General features: G+C 34.4%; 1 protein-coding gene across 1 annotated transcript in view; it reads right to left on the reverse strand.

The window, feature by feature from the left end:
- LOC135842483 (protein bowel-like) overlaps positions 1 to 17,376 on the reverse strand; it is an 81,623-nt gene extending 64,247 nt beyond the window's left edge. Inside the window, exons 1-2 of the mRNA XM_065359963.1 lie at positions 16,597 to 17,376; positions 3,843 to 4,450 (exon numbers count right to left, since the gene is read on the reverse strand). Coding sequence (XP_065216035.1) covers positions 3,843 to 4,438 — 596 coding nt within the window. The 5' untranslated portion in view covers positions 4,439 to 4,450; positions 16,597 to 17,376. The remainder of the gene's footprint in view (positions 1 to 3,842; positions 4,451 to 16,596) is intronic.
- Between the last annotated feature and the right edge of the window lie 1,078 nt (positions 17,377 to 18,454).

The raw sequence follows: 18,454 nt of genomic DNA on the forward strand, positions 1-18,454 counted from the left end.
CCCTTAGGTACGCCTATTAAAAGTATACCTACTCTTACCACACTCAACACATCCGAACGTTTTTATTGATCGGTTGGCCATAAAAATCGAAAAAAATAAAAATAAAACGAAAAAACACAGGTACCTGCTCGCAACCGTACTACATACTTAATATAGCCAGGTTAATTAAACGTTTTTTTTCACCTCTTTTCTCTCTGTCATTTTTAAATACAGTAACAATGTATAAAGTATATGAATAATAAACCATCAAGCTAAGGACACTTTTTATTAGCGGAAGCAGGAAAATAAGACGCGTTAATTATGGTATTAAATAAACCAACGACAATGTTTCGTTTTTTTTTCTCCTCAAAAGATAAAAAAAAATTGTGTTGTACCAGTTTTTACGATCTAAACGTCGTATTTTTCAGCGATTTGGGAATAGGAGGGTTGAGCAGAGGGGACAGAGGGTTACGATATAAACGTGAGTAACACCAGCCTACTACTACATTGTACACCGAGTTTAATAATAACGATAATGATAACAATAAAAATTAAAATTAAAACGATGATATTATTTTTTACACGAAAACGACTCGTGGCGTGGCATAATTATTTATAATGCAAAATACCTATATATAACACTCATACACTGAGTAAGTATAAGCCAAAGAAATGAACAATGATAGCCTTACTTTATGGCATGTGCACTACGTGTCATCAAAAAAATCGTGACGATGCGCTCATGTCGTACACCGCGAGCTACGATGACCGAAACAGAGCCTCTTTGTAATGGCCTTTGAAAAATATCGTGATTGGCACCTCACTCACAAGTCACAAGAGCGACGCCACAACGCGAATATCATATTAACGGAAGGAAAAAATACTCACGAGTACCCGGAAGAAGTTGCTTAGTTGCATATATCACGACTCGGGTTATAGCTCGAGCCTCGAGGAGCTGGCCTGCGTGTGGTGAGCAGAAGCAAAGGGCAACTTACAAACATTAAAAGCCAAGATGTCGACGTTCACGATGACGTTGAGATTAATGAACTTAAGAACACGAATAACGACCAACAGGACAGAAAAGACATGCATTTTGTTGAATATTTTGTTTAGTATGGTCCATGGGAAGGAATTTGATGGTCAACCCATCTGTTGATGCGTGACCATTTGTAGGAAAAATCTATCAGCTGGATTGAGTTTTTAAAAACAAAATCTAATGACTCGTAGATTTGGATCTCAAGAATGACCAGATCACAGATCTGGAACCAATTTGATGAACAGCCTGATGAGTTAATTTGATTCGAAATTGGCAGGAAGAATAATTTTGAGATATTCTCAGAATTATTGGAATTTTGCATCCAGAACTTTGAACCCATTTTCTGAGGTAACTATTACTCCTGGAGGGCAAAATATTAAAAAAGGAATTTGTGGAGAATTTCATGAGGAATATTCTCAGAATGAAATATCTCCTGCTATAGCATACTGGTTTTGTGTACAATTGGATTGAACCAGAGTGTGATGTGTTGAGAAGTGAAAAAATACGTACATTTTAGAGGAAGTGTCACTACTTAATAGTTGAATGAATTTATTTTATGGTAAATTGGCTGAGGGAGGTCATGAAATCATCAGAAGTTGTCTATCAAAGAGTCTGAAGGTTTTTGGAATCTCCTGAATATTTTTACATTTAAAAGTTTGAACAAAAATATTCAAAGTCATTCGAAGAAGTTTCATTGGAATAATGTAATTCAAGCTTGGTATCCTGAGATATCTCAAGAGATGGCTGAAATCATCAAGAGTTTTCTTTTTGAGAGCCTGAGGGCCTATGGAATCTCCTAATCATTCATGTGCTTATGATGTGTTAATAGAAGAACTAAGTAGCCTATTTGAAACAGAAATACTTGTAACTTTTGGAAGATTTGCATTCAAACTCTATCAATTACCCGCACATGTCTCAAAATATGAACAGAGTGATAATTCAGAATGATCTGCTGATCATTTCATTAGATCTGGTCTGATTAAATTGGATTCCAGGAATTTCTGCATCTCATCAAGTCTGATCAGATCTGCTCTGAATGAAAAGCCCTGTTCAGATCTGTTAAAATCTCATCAGATCTACCTAATCAAGGAATGTCCGGATCGGATCTGATCTGATTTGATCTGATCTGATCCGTCCTGATTATTTCATTAGATCTAGTCTGATAAAATTGGATTCCAGGAATTCCTGCATCTGATCCAGTCTGATCAGATCTGATCTGAATGAAAAGCCCTGTTCAGATCTGTTAAAATCTGATCAGATCTAATCAAGGAACGTTCCGGATCTGATATGATCTGATTTGATCTGATCTGATCGGTCTTGATTATTTCATTAGATCTGGTCTGATTAAATCGGATTCCAGGAATTTCTGCATCTGATCAAGTCTGATCAGATCTGATCTGAATGAAAAGCCCTGTTCAGATCTGATCAAGAAATGTCCGGATCTGATCTGATCTGATCTGATCTGATCTGATCTAATATGATCTCATTTGATTTGATTTGATCTGGTCTGATCCGTCTTGATTATTTCATTAGATCTGGTCTGATTAAATTGGATTCCAGGAATTTCTGCATCTGAACAAGTCTGATCAGATCTGATCTGAATGAAAAGCCCTGTTCAGATCTAATCAAGGAATGTCCGGATCTGATCTGATCTGACCTGATCTGATCTAATATGATCTGATCTGATCTGATCTAATATGATTTGATCTGATCTGATCTAATATGATCTCATTTGATTTGATTTGATCTGATCTGATCTAATATGATCTCATTTGATTTGATTTGATCTGATCTGGTCTGATCTGATCTGATTGATATCAGGTCAGAACGAAAAGATCGGTTTGATTAGAGATCTGCTCGGATCAAATGGTATCTCAGGGATGTCCGGATCCGATCAAGTCTGATCTGATCTGATCAAGTTTCCCTTATTGAACCTCACCCAGTCTGAGCAGATCTAATCATTTCCAACAATTCAATTTTTTTTAGAGTAATTCTCATTATGTAGATTAATTAGCTGATAACCCAAATGAATTAGTTTGAGACACCATTGTCTTTTCTTCGAAGTTATGAAGGGCCCATAGGGTGATCCGAAGATTTATACACCAATTTTCTCATACGTACCAAATCTAAACCTATTGGCTGTGCGACGGATACATAGAGCGCGCTGCTACGCGCCGAAACGTAAAGTTGAAAACGGGTCCAGTTGTACAGAGAGCATAGAGAAAAATCACGTTTTTTAATTTTTACGCAAAAACGGTAGGGTTTTTTGCTATTATGTATAAAACATTATTTTCAGAGAATTTAATTTCCGATTTTTTGGTGTAAAAAAAATTGAATTTCGATAATTTCTTTCACCCGCTTTCAGCATTTCACAACTTTTTAATTGAATTTCTCCGCGAGTATTGAAGCTAAAAATCTGGTGATTATATTAATGTAGAGAGGAGAAAATGCTGATTACTGAGAACATTAAAAAAATTGGGATTTACCGATATATTTTTTTGTGAAATTCTGAAAACGGGTGAAAATTGTTACACGAAATCTGAATTTGTCGCGTTGTAAATCGTCGAAGTTCATTTTTTTTTATACCAAAAAATCGGAAATTGAATTCCCTTTAAATAATGCCCTATACAATTGGTAAAAAACCCTACTGTTTTTGCGTAAAAATTAAAAAACGCGATTTCTCCCTATGCTCTCTGTACAACTGGACCCGTTTTCAGCATTTCGAGCGTTCCCCGCTAGATGTCAGCCACTTTGCGTCGCAGTGCCAATATAACCCAATCACCAATTTAAAAAATACTCAAAAACACGATCTGTCGACCGGACTCACCTATGATCTCTCAGATGATCCTGCCTTCGAAAAGCCTTCTGACAAATATCACAGGAGTAAGGTCGTTCATCGGTATGCGTACGTTCGTGTATGAGCAAATTGTACGACTTGCTGAACTGGCGATTACAGAATTTACAAATGAACTGTTTCTTAGGCCTAGACGCTCGTCCGGGTGCCCTGAGCAGTCTAGCGTGAGTAGCCCCGGCCGGTGGGAAAATCGCAGAACTGGTACCAGGAAACGGAAACAAGGCCGGATTAGCTCCGGTAGGAAACATATTCGAGGAACTGTATGCGGTCGCGTCCAGAATCGAAGGAGGTGGAGGTGGTCCTGATGGCCTATGCATCAGCATCGCAGCAGCCGCAGCCGCCGCTACGTTGGCTGCTTCTTCGCGTAACGCGAGCTCTTTACGTTTATCGGCCATCATCGAGACCAGATTGTCGTTGGATGGACGGTACAGATGCATTGCTCGGGATGGTACGACCGGTACGAAAGCCGATGTGGATTCGGTTCGATGCATCATCAGGTAGGAACTGGAGCCCATCGGTGAATCGTCTGCGACGCTGCTTGGCGTGCTTGATGCTGGTGTGGTAGGCATCTCGAGCAGAACCTGAGCAAATTTCAAAGAAAGATTAATTTTTTATGCGTAGGTATGTGCGATATGCATACTTAATAAGTTCGTATATATAAGCTTTGGCTTATTTATATGTAATAAATGGAGAAAACGATTAGCTCGGTTAATTGAACTCGAGACCGAATGGAATGAGAAGAAGGTGGCGTAGATCACGATTTTTGACGAATACCAGTGCACACCACGCGCGTACCGTGCGTTACCGGATTCCGCTCAACAGTATGGTCGGTCGAACTCGATGTCATGATCGATTCGGCCTCTCGACTCTCGAAGCCCCCTTGGCTTTGCTCGGGATTTTGTTTTACACAGAAATGAGATTAACTATACGTTAACGAGATGTGCTCGAGAGGAGAGTAGTATACGAGTAGAAGATTTCGATTACTTTGTTGACCGCGAGGCCAAGGCGCAAAGCGCGACCTGGCTTCTCGTAGGTGACAGGTTTTTATTCCTATACAACATATGCATTGGTTTTGGGCGATTCGATTACTTCTTTAGGGCGATGAAGGCGCAAGCACCAGCACACGCGTGTGTTTGATTCGTGCATATAAGTAACGGAAATCGTTAGGTTATTTTCGCGTTTATTTTTTTTATTTTATTTTTTTTAATAAGACATCTCTCGCAGAGTGCTATTTAAATCTGATTAGATTTCGAGACTCGAAAGAGGTGTTTTTTTCCTCCTCTCGGTTGACGTGTGAGCCATCGTCGTCGTCGTCGTCGTCGATGACGCGACACGAATCTCATAAAAACGACCTAACAGATAGTCCGGTTTAATAGTTTTGGCGCCGTAGAAATGTCATCGCAGATGCAACCACACACAGAACGCGGATATCGAATATTGATACTCGAAGATGTGATGATGGAATAGGACACGAGCAAGGACTTCTAGAGATTGATAAGTTGAAGTTGATGCTGTATAAATGAGAAGTAATCGTTCGATTGAATCTTGAACTGGGACGAGTAACGAACGGGTGAAATGTGAGCCAAAATAGTGATTCTTTTTTACTTCCTTCGAAGCTAGAGCTACCTGTTTTTTGAGAATATGTTTCTGTATTTGCTTGATTTTGTGTATGGTGTGGAGCTTTTTCAGAATTATTGGGTTTGAGAATGTATCACCTCGATTTGATGATTTTTTAAAAGAAAAAAACGTCATTGTATTCTTCATTTAACAGGGCAGCAGATCATGAAAGTTTTACAAATGCAAGCAAAAGGTTTGCATTTGGTCAAGAGTGGTCATGCAAGTCATGAAAAAGTCATTCATGCATAATTATGTCAAATAAATTAAGAGACAAAAGATCCACCCTCTCCCGAAAAAAGAATGAAACCTAATTCAAGTAAATAAATCAATTTTTATTTTTGGTATTTCAACTAAAAATGACTACATTATTTTCATTATATGTAGAAGTTTGTAGTACATAATAATAAATAGTCACTGTGTTCACAAAAAATTGTCATTTCTCACATTGAAATAGTGAAACTGTCACATTTTTCTTTTCACTTGAAATTGTCACATTTTATCATGAAAATTTTTTGCATTTTTTCAATGAAAACAGTCACATTTTTTTCACTAAGACTCGTCAAATTCTTTGAATCGAAAATTTCCACTTATTTTGAACAAAAATTGACAAATTTTCTCATTAAAAATCGTTGCATTTTTTAAGTGAAAATTGTCACATTTTTTTCACTGAAAATTGTGACATTTTTTCACTGAAAATTAGCACATCTTTTCACTGAAAGTTATCACATTTTTTCACTGAAAATTGTCGCACTATTTGGTGAAACTCAACACATTTTTTACATTGAAAATCAACACTTTTTTTTCAATAAGAATTGCCAAGTTTTCTGAACAGAAATCTTTACATATTTTCAGTGAAAAATCATTTTTTTCACTAAAAATATTCACATTATTTCACTGAAAATTGACATTTTTTCACTGAAAATTGACATTTTTTTCACTGAAAATTGACATTTTTTCCACTGAAAATTGTGACATTTTTTCCACTGAAAATTGTGACATTTTTCTTTGAGAATTGTGACATTTTTTCACTGAAAAATTGTGACTTTTTTCACTGAAAATTGTGACACTTTTTCACTGAAAATTGTGACACTTTTTCACTGAAAATTGTGACACTTTTTCACTGAAAATTGTTACACTTTTTCACTGAAAATTGTTACATTTCTCATTGAGAATTGTAACATTTTTTCACTGAAAATTGTGACATTTTTTTCACTGAAAATTGTGAACCTTTTGCACTGAAATTTATCACATTTTTTCACTGAAAATTTTTGCACTTTTTGGTGAAACTCAATGCATTTTTTACATTGAAAATGGACACTTTTTTTAAACAAGAATTGCCCAATTTTCTGATCAAAAAATATTCACATTTTTTCACTGAAAATTGCCACATTTTTCACTGAAAATTGCCACATTTTTCACTGAAAATTGTCACAATTTTCGCTGAAACTCGGCACATTTTTGAATAGAAAAATGTTCTAATCAAAAAATCTTTGAATTTTTTCAGTGAAAATTCATTTTTTCACAAGAAATATTCACATTTTTTTATGTTGCATTTTTTTAGATACTAAAAATTGTCACATTTTGTCACTAAAAAATTGTCGCATTTTTTCATCAAAAGAAATCATATTTTTTTCACTAAAAACGGTTGCATTTTTTCACTGAAACTCGTTACATTTTTTCATCAAGGATAATCACAATTTTTTCAGCAAAATTTGTCTCATTTTTTTTACCAAACATCGTCATATTATTTTTTTAAATGAATATCATCACATTTTTTCATCAAAAATAATCATATTTTTTTTCTAAAAACGGTCGCGTTTGTCACTAAAACTTGACACGTTTTTTACATTGAAAATTTCCACTTTTTTCAACAAGAATTGCCAAATTTTTTGGTAAAAAATTGTTACATTTTTTTATTGAAAATTATCACATTTTTTTCATTAAAAATATTCGCACTTTTTCACTGGAAATTGTCACATTTTTTTACTAAAAATTGTCGCATTTTTTCACCGGATTTCAACACATTTTTTACAGTGAAAATTACCACTTTTTTCAACAAGCATTGCCGAATTTTCTAATCGAAAATCTTTACTTACAGTTTAGTGAAAATTTTCACATTTTTTTTTCTAAAAATATTCACACTTTTTCACTGGAAATTGTCACCTTTTTTCACTAAAAATATTTCACACTTTTTCACTGAAAATTGTCGCATTTTTTCACTGAACCTTGTCACATTTTGAAAAAATCCATGTTTGGTACCCCAAAGTCAAATTATTGGTGACAGAAAATGATTGATTGCTTTCAATCCAACTTCAAAATATCCATACTTTCCCCATAATGGAAATTTTGAGCTCCCCTATTTCTCCTGCAAATTCACTTTGAGAGCTGCAGTTCGCATCATTTTTCATCTCTCATCGAGATCTACCATGAAAGAAATGCTTTAAAAAAATTTTTGGCTCCAAGTTCAAAGAGCTCGACGATTTGATGTGTAATGAATGATCCTTTTGCGAATTATTATCTGGAAGTTTTAGAGAGGAGGATGAAGAGAAGTTCGATCTGTGAGGCATTTGATCGAATAAATCATTTAGTTATCTACCCCTGACGACGGTGGATATGTAATTATGCAACTGGTTATTACATCTCGAGTATTAGTTTTACCCTGAAGGGATGTACCTACTCGTACTTCTATAGCATACGTATAGGCCAAGTACACAGGAACAATTTGAAATTTAAATTTTTTTATTATTAATAAATAAGTATATAAGGCTTATAACCTGGTATCTAAATACATTCTCCAGGTCTGGTCGGATCTTGTGGTATGCTGCCTGTGTATGTTACCTCTCTTTCTATCTAATACATAAGGTATTATCTATTTCTCGGCATAAAATGAAACTGGTTTCTAAATACACGATTTGTCATCTCTTTCTCTCTCGCTCTCACGATACCTATACCTAGCTACACTGTAAAAACACATTTACGCGATAAAATTAAAACGATTATACTTTAGACGACCAGCTCACAGCCTCACATCTCTCTCACTCTTCGGGTATCATCCGAGTGGTCAAAGATTCAGTCAGATTGTATGGGCGATATTGAGATCTAATTTGCGCCATCCGATCACTAAGTATAAAGATGTGTTGCCAGTTGTACGAATAGGTACTCATACTCATCGTATAAACGACCCGGACCATGAAGAAGACGATCAAGTCTTGAGAGAAAGAGAGAGGGAGATACTATAAAAACATATACGGGCGGTTTTATGAATGCTGTGGGGCTAATTCGCCTATTCGCGGATGAGGTTTTAGATGGTGGACCGTGGAGAGAAGCAAGGTCGATGTTTGGTCGCACGTTTATGGCTGTGTGTGCGTTTTTTTTTTTTTTACGAACTACCTATATGTAGGTATTAGGTACTGAGGTAGAGTGTGTGTTCTTTGATGCTGTGATATGTGCGGTTAATTTGGCTAAAAGAACGGCGTAGATGAGGAAGCGGGGGAGTGCGGATAAAAATAACGGTGCTAGAGATAACTTGGGTGTATGTAGTGTTGGTGAGTACAAAAAACAAACGGATTTAGAATTTTTAGTGGAAATTTTTGGTACAGATGAATGAAGATGATGTGAAGGTAGATTTTGTTTTCTTTCATTGAAAATTGCATCATTTTTTTCACTGAAAACTGTCACATCACATTTACATTATTTTTTTTAAACCAAAATTGAAACATTTTTTTCACTGAAAATTTTCACATTTCATCTTTCTCTGAAAATTGTGGAATTTTTTCACAAAAACTTGTCACATTTTGTAAATTGAAAATTGTCATATTTTTTCAACGCAGAATTGTCACATATTTTCACTGAAAATTGGCACATATTTTCACTGAAAATTGTCACATTATTTTCACTGAGAATTGTCACATTATTTTCACTGAAAATTGTCACTGTATTATTTTCACTGAAAATTGTCACATTATTTTTCACTAAAAATTTTCGCATTTTTTTCACAAAAACTTGTCTCATTTTATAAATTGAAAATTGTCATATTTTATTCAACGCAAAATTGCCACATATTTTCACTGATAATTGGCACTCATTTTCACTGAAAATTGGCACTCATTTTCACTGAAAATTGGCACTCATTTTCACTGAATATTGGCACATATTTTCACTGATAATTACCACTCATTTTCACTGAAAATTGGCACATTTTTTTTTCACTGAAAATTGTCACATTATTTTTCACTAAAAATTTTTGCATTTTTTCACAAAAACTTGTCTTATTTTGTAAATTAATAATTGTCACATTTTATTCAACGCAAAATTGCCACATATTTTCACTGAAAATTGTCACTTTGTTTTTAATAAAAATTGCAGCATATTTTCACTAAATCTTGTAACATTTTTCAAATTGAAAATTGTCATATTTATTTCAAAGGAAGCTGCCAATTTTTTTTCATTTAAAATGTCCACATTTTTTTGCTGAAAAATGTCACATGTTTTTCAACAAGAACTGTAGCATTTTTTTCTTTGAAAATTGTCTCATTTTTTTACAAGAACTTTTCACATTTTCAAGTTGAAAATTGTCATACCTACTTATATGTACTTTTTAACAAAAACTGCCTCTTTTTCACTGAAAATTTGTCACATTTTTTTTTCAAACAGAATTCGGTCACTAATAGCCTATTTTTTACTTTTTTTCAACGAGAATTTCCACCTTTTTTACAGTAAAAATTGTTACATTTTTTCACTGAGAATTAACAATTTTTTTTACTAAAAATTGCTACATTTTTGAACTGAGAATCGTCTTATTATTTTCACAAAAATTGCTGCATATTTTCACTAAAACTTGTCACATTTTTCAAATTGAAAATTATCACATTTTTTTCAACCGAAATTGTCACATTTTTTCACAAATATGTGTCGCTATTTTCAACGAAAATTACCTCATTTTTTAAATCAAAAATTGTCATATTTTTTACCACAAGATTTGTAACATTTTTTTACCAAAATTTGCCAGTTTTTTTTCAATGAAAATTTTCACATTTTTTTACTTGAAGTTGTCGCATTTTTTTCTCTAAAACTTGTCACACACTTTTAAATTAGAAACTGTCATATTTTTTCAACGAAAATATCTATATTCTTTTTACTGAAAATTGTCATGTTTATTTCAACAAAAATGGTAACATTTTTTCTTCAAAATTTGTCATTTTTTGCAACGAAGATTGTCACATTTTTTTCCACCAAAAATTGTCACATTTTTTCCCCCAAAAATTGTCACATTTTTTTCACCAAAAATTATCACATTTTTTCACCCAAAATTGTCACATACTTAGTCTAAAAGGACTGATCCAAGTAATAAATCATCATCTCATCTCATCTTTAAATTGAAAATTGTCATTTTTTTTTAACGAAAATGACACTTTTTTGAATTAAAAATTGTCACCTTTTTTAAATTAAAAATTGTCACATTTTTTCACTGAAAATTTTCACATTTCATCTTTCTCTGAAAATTGTCACATTGTTTTTCACTGAAAATTGTGGCATTTTTTCACAAAAACTTGTCACATTTTGTGAATTGAAAATTGTTATATATTTTCAACGCAGAATTGTCACATTTTTTTCACTGAAAACTATCACACTTTTTCACTGAAAACTGCCACATTTTTTCACTTGAAATTGTCACATTTTTTTCACTGAAAACTGTTACATTTTTTCACTTAAAACTGTCACATTTTTTCACTGAAAATTGTCACATTTTTTTCAAACAAGCATTGTATCATTTTTTCACTAAAATTTGCCTTTTTTTCGAACAAAAATTGCCACATTTTTTCAGAGAAAATTGTTACATTTTTTTTCAGAAAGTTGTCACATTTTTTCACAAAAAATTACATTTTATTTTAAAAAATTGCCTAATTTTTCTACATACTTGTACTATGATGAGAAGGTGGATTTTTGGTATTTTGAAGATCTTGGTTGGAGAGGGGGAGGGGTGAGCTCGAACGATAATGGGATGGAATTTTACGACTTCAAAAAACGAAAAGAGAAGTGTTATACTGGCGTGGCCAGTATTGACGAGTTTGGAATTCTTGACATGTAAATTAAAATTTCATTTCCCAAATTTCAGGAATGCTGTGCACAGATTTTGATATGGGCACCTACAAGTATATTAGATAAGTAGGTATATAATTCCAATTAAATTTCTACTATATGCATATGAAAATTTCTACTCTCCCTCCCCCCTCCCCATCTCCTCCTGATGAGCTTCTCCATATCTTACGTAACGAGAGAAATTAATGTCAATCTAATTTCTTCGTAAACGAAAGAGGATATCTTTTTCACCTTTATACCATAAATGATGGGATTTTATCTGGCTAATATCATTTCCTATATTCCAAGAATCTGCTACTACATACCTACAAATTACGTACCACAGCTGTGAAGGAGCGTGAGAATCAATTGTGTTGTGTTTTCTACATACAAATACATGAGGACGACGATGCTGATGATGGTGATGACGAAGGCAACGACTTTTAAAACCGAACAAGAAGAAGAGAGCGAGAGACTGACGGTCGTTTCGAAAAGAAATTATAACATAGTCGAGCGAAGCTGAGCGGTATTCTAATTAACCGAAGAATTCGTTTCTACGTGTCCCGCCCTCTTTTCACCCAGCTGCATACTTTTCTATGCGTATGCAGCTCTAGATACATATGTAGGTATAGGTACCTTTACTTACGAGAGTATCTGGACTATTTTATCGAGGTGAAAGATTCTTCATGCAGTGGTTAATTGAATATCTGTGTCTGATACGTGGGTGTTTTTCGAAAGTTTGGCCATGGACCTCCCCCCTCAGTCCTCCCAATCTCTGTCTTTGTGCAGAAAAAATTTATAACAGTGCACGATGAAAATATTATGAAATCGAGGCATCATTTGTTGAGAGTTTTGATGAGTTAAAAATTGTCAAAACTGAAAATACCTGATTTTGTGGCTAAGCTTAAAAATGTAAGAACTTCAAAAAAAAAGATTTCCTTTCGCATCTTCCCAAAATATGCGCTAACCAACCAAACATAGATTGGGAGTTGACGAACTACGATACTTGCGGGTATTTTGATCCTAAAAGATTCTAGTTTCTCATGCCTCTTATTTTTATTTGCCAACGGCAACTTCGCTATATAGAGGTATTAATTCTGTGTATTATGGTTTTTCTGTTCCAGGAATTCTATACGATGCTATACGAGTATTTTACCTACACTTGCGGATATCGTATAAGTGCACTACACATAATATGTTTTATAGGGCAAAAGATAAGAAGCAAGCTAACTCAAACCCTGTCGGTAGGTAAGTCATTGGTATATTTTCTTATCTGAAACGCATAAGTATATTTTCAACGACTTAAGCACGTATGTATATTCAGTACGAGCCCTTTTGTGTGTGGATTACCAAGGTTCGCAGTTCGCAGTTCGAATGCTAGGTCTTTGCTCTTTGGGTCGGTTTTTAGGTCAAATTTTTCGATTCGGATTATATTAGTACGAGTAGATCTTTAGAGTAAATACGATGAAAACTTGGCTTCTTTATCGTGTCTTTCTGAAAAGTTTATTCAAGTTTGAGTAGAATTAAGTGTTTGTGAATTGAACTCATGAAAAGGGGAGGGGGGAGGGAGAAAGGATTGAGTTGGGTTAGTGGTAGGTAAAAATTACCATTCGGAGAATTTTTTTTCGAATCCCAGAATTTGAAAAATTCAACGAGATTAAAACCTTGAATATTGCTTAAGAGAAGTATAGAAGAAATTTTGGTTGAAAAGATTAATTTCAGAAATCAACTGTTCTATTTAATTTTGATTAGCTCGTTTCACTGTTCAGAGTGATCTGAACTTGGAGAGAGGAAGAAAATGAAGAGGGAAGCCAACTTGATTTTTTTTATGCTGGCAAAGTAGGTAGGTATTCAATTTTTAAAAAATTTAAAAAAAAATCTCACATGAAGGAAAGTTGGAAAAATGATGAAATTGCAATCAGAATTCAACGGACTGCTTTGGCTTGATCAAATCTAAATCACTGTATTCCCTTTTAAATTCTTAATCTTCAAATAGGTATTAGAGAGCAATTTTTAAAAAATGATAATGTACTAAAATTTAAATTTGATTTCCAAGTGCCCTATTTAAATTTCAGTAATACAAAAATATAGAAAAAGGCTGTTCAAGTAGAGGGAATAGATAATTTTTTTCGTATTGGCAAAATCAATTCTCCAAATAATAAAAATTTGGTACCTATAGAAAAATTGTAATTAATCTTAGATCTTGAGATGTAAAAAAGTTTTTTTTTTTTTTTTTTTGAAAAAATGGCATTGTACATTGGCAGATAATTTTATTTTCATTTTTCATTTTTTTTTGTCTCCTCAATCTTATCGCTGAAATTTGATTTATAAAAATGTACCTATCACGACGTGAAAAACTTTTTGGTCGCCCTGTTTTTAAAGGTCTTGATAAATATATGAAGAATAAAAAGCTATACCATGGTGGAGAGAAGGAGGTAAAACGAGGTACCTTCGACCAGAAATGCTCTCGAAAGTTCTGTTACATTTTAATGATTTCTGAATCTGATTTTTGGGAGAAGAAATGGGGGGGGGGAGAAGAACAAATATCGTTCATCAAAAATTGAAACTTGGTTACAGATTTCAAAAAATGGGGAAAAGATCGAAAATCTTCCTCAGAGAAGTCTAAATTTGACAATATTTTGGATCAAACTTTGAAAAATTGTTTTTGGATTTCTTGATAAAATTTTATACAAATTGTAAGATTACTCGTATTTTAGACAAGTTTTGAAAAAAAGGAAAAAGAATGCAAAAAGTCAGAAAATTTCAAAGAAAATTTAAATTTTCAAAAAAAATGTTGGCTCAATTTTAATCTAAATTGTAGATTTTTGAAAAAGCTTTGGAGGCGAAGAGAAAAGAATATAAAGGGGAATTTTTCTCGAAAATTTCAAATTTTGGCCATTTTAAAATCAGTTTTTGTAGTGAATGTGTTTGAGGCAACATTGTGGAGCAGGAAAAAAAGAAAAAAACTTGTAAAGTTTCTCAAAAAAATCAAATTCAAGAAATTTTTTGATGAATTGGAGACAATTTTGGAGTAGGAGGAGTAGAAGGAGGAGTAGAAGGAAAAATGAATCAAAAAGGAAAGTGATCTCAAAAAATTCAGATTTCAGGCTTTTTTTGAAATTAATTTCTCCCGAAATTGTTCGTATTTGAGGCAGTCTTGGAGAAGGAGGAGAAAGAAGGGAAGGAGGAAGAAGGAAAGAAAAAAAGAATCAAACAAGAAAATGATCTAAAAAAAGCAAAACTTTTTAAATTAATTTTAGTAAAAATTGATTGTATATTTGAGGTATTTTTACGAAGAAGGAGGAGGAGAATGAGGGAAAGGAGGGAAAGGAGCAGGAAAGAAAATGGCAAAAAAGTTGTCACATACTTAAAATCTTTGACATTTTTTGAAATCAATTTTTGTAGAAATTATTCTTAAGTACTTATATTTATGATGATTTTAAAGAAGCAGCAGCTGAGGAAAAGTAGGAGGAAGAGAAAAGTTACTAAAGAGAAAATTCATGTCAAAACATTCAAAATCAGACAATTTTTTGAAACCATTTTTTTTTTTTGTAATCTCAAATTTTGAGGCAACTTTGGAGAAATTGAAAAAGCAAAAAATTGAAATTTTTCTCATATTGAAATTTTGGACATCTCTCATCAACTTTTGGTTACTAAAAATTGCATTTTATAAAATTTGAAAGGATACCTTAGGGAGGGAGGGAGGAGAAAAGAGTAGATATTGTTCCACAACACAAATACCTACTTCGATCGAGTAATTATTTGAATTTAGAAAAAAATTGTATCAAGTTTGAAAAAACGTAGAAAAAGGAAAAATACTCGAAACGTTTATCAAAAAGTTCAAATTTTGGATATTTTTTTCGAAATTAATTTTTATTTATGCAAGTTATATTTGAGGCAACTTTGAAGAAATACATAAAGAAGAGGAGAATCCAGGATTATTTACGAAATTTTCAAACTTTGGCTTTTTGCCACCAATTTTAGTCTGAATTGCATTTGAGGACAATCTGTGAGGAAGTGAGGAAGTGAGGGAAGGGGTGGGAGAGAAGGAGGAGATGAGGAAAAAGAGCAGGTATTGTTTCCTAAAAAAGTAAGTGGAAGGAGGGGGGGTAATTTTCATTCAATTTTGGTCGAATTGTACTTACTCGAGTAAACTTTTGAAGAAAACGAGGATTACTTTCAGAAAATTCAAACTTGTGCATTATTTTGAATCAACTTTTGTAAAATTTTCATTATTTTGAAGCAACTTTGATGAGAAAAAAGAATGGAAGAAATTTCAATTAGATACCTATATAGGTATCTTGATTCCACCTAATTTGATACTCTAGGACTAAATTTGAATTTCGTTTCGAAAATGGTTCCAAAATTCGGAAATTTTGAAATTCCGAAAAGCGTTGATTTTTAGATCGATACTCTTTTAATTTTTGTTTACATTTACTCGAAATTGATTTAAGTCAGAACACATCAGGCATTTTTTGAAAGTGCTGGGCACTTTCTTTGGCCAGTTTTTTAGGGTACTGGATTTCGAAGAATTTCATGTGGTAGGCAATGTTCCAAAATTCGGAAATTTGAAAATTTTTCCAGAGCAGTATAGGTATTTCAGAATGCTGTTTCAATTTTTCAAAGTGTTTACTTATAGTTTCCTCACTGTTCAAGAAACCATCTTCGTTTGTCAAAAAGAAGTGAGAATCGTTTTTTTAAAGAATACGTCTAAATCTAAATGTTCAATTTCTTGGAGGATTGAATTAAATAAAAAATTTCACAGGATAGGCAACTTGAGAGCATTCTAATCAAATGATCTGGTTTGAAAGTTCACTTGAACTTGTCCAATGAAGAATTCTCCAAACTTGGCCTACCAGAGGGGAAAGGGGTAAGTTCTGCAGATATTTATGGGATAATTCAATGATCCAGTGTGAAGTTCATTCCAACTCACTAAATGTCTCAAATGGAAGGGGGGAGCAATATGTAAGGTTTACCGATCATTTTTCTATCAATTTCCCTCAAAATGTGTAGATCGTTCTGTGACACTCACCTTTTTACTCCCTGGCTAAATAAACAACCTCTTGTGGGTGATTTTTGGCATGAACCTCCAGCTCAAGTTTGACGATCACAATTGTCGTCAACACACACCAAACACATCGCGATCATTCGCACGATCAAAGTAGTCGTCACACTGCACTAAAACAAACAACGATCATAAAACAATCGCGACACATTCGAATCGTCTCGAATCGAATCAAAAAACGCGTAAAAATCACAATAATTTCCAACAAAACAGACGAATCAGTACACCAAAAAAAAAAAAAAAAATCTCGCGCAAATATACGATTCACGAAAATAGAAACACGCACAATAATAACATCAACAACATGAACAAAAACACGAACAAAATCACTAGTCACAATCACCAAAAAACGGAGCGAAAAAAATTACGTAAAAATTGAATTAAAAATGAAAAAAAGGGGGACGAAAATCACTCGAAATTTAGTCAAAAAATACCAAATTTTTGTACGATAAAAAAATATGGAAAACGCGACTTTGAAAACATAGGTCGAACTATACGTATATCCGCGTTGCTTATAGAGAGGGACTTGGACTCTGTGTGATCGAGCGAAAAGATCGATTAGTTCGACATGAGTGCTACCTGGCGGTGGCTCCGGTTCTACGTGCGTGATGGAGGGCAAACAGAGAGCGCAGAGTAGGTAAGGTGGCGAAGGTGGTGGAGGTAGAACCTCTACACAAGAAGTATGTATACGACCACATAAGCGATGGAACTCGTGTAAAGACGTGTATCTTTCACCAATACTGAGGAGGATGCCTTGGCCAGGTACAGCCAGGTAGAGGTATATGCTACACACATAGTCGAGGCTAAACGCGCGGTCTCTTATCACGCTCGATGCTACCTTACCTGACCCTGCCTCGGCCCCACCTGTGACCAGTACCACCACTCCTGTTCGAGGCTACCTAACCAGCATTAAAACGTTTACCGACCGGTCTACCGACTGACTCAGAATGTCTTAACCCGTTCGCCGCCGCCGCGGATTCATCGCCTCCTCTTCTCGTTCTCGAGACTCCGGAGTACATGGAAGAGCTCGCCGATCGCAAGGCTTGGGCTACGTATTCGTATACATATTGGATACCGGTATCTATGTATCTTCTATGTTGTTGTTGTTGTTGTTGTTATTGCAGCTCACAAGTCAGTTGCTGTGTGCACTGCTGTGTGTTTCTGTTTGTGGAAGGAACTTGGACTTAGAGTCGCTGGAGCTGGAGCTGGAAGAATGAATGTTGTAGGTATAGATAGGTATAAAGAAAGAGGTATATGTAAGCTGGACGCACGCATAGGCGCGAGCATATTCGAAAATACCACAAGCGACCAGCAATACCTTGGCGGCCTAAAAGGTATGCGAGAGAGCTGCACCTTAGTAAGTACAACTGCTGTGCAATGCTCAACGTACAGTGACCAGTTTAACTACCCACGAGTGTATTTTTTTTTGTTTTGTTTTGGTTTGGTCTTTTTTTTTCTTCTACTTACTCGTATGTATCTTTCTCTCTCAATGCGTATAGTATTTGTTGAACTGAACAGTGAATATGGTAAAGAGAGAGGATGTTTGTGTGAGAGGAAGGCAGAAGAGAGAGAGAGAGCGTTGGTAGTGCACGAGACGAGGAGGAGGATTTTTTTTTGGAGATGTTGCTGTTGGCTTTTAAGGTATATTTGGGCGGATGATGAATCTTATCTAAACACAGACTACCGTTTTAAGCGCATGGTCACGTTCGAATTACCGATTTACCGATGGTGATGATGATGATGATGGTATATGGGGGTCTCGCGAGTATTTTCCGTGCGCTGAATGGATAGGATGGAATGAGAAGAGTCAAAAATCGTGATCGGC

The sequence above is a fragment of the Planococcus citri genome, chromosome 4 (genome assembly GCF_950023065.1).
Source record: "Planococcus citri chromosome 4, ihPlaCitr1.1, whole genome shotgun sequence".
NCBI lineage: Eukaryota > Metazoa > Arthropoda > Insecta > Hemiptera > Pseudococcidae > Planococcus > Planococcus citri.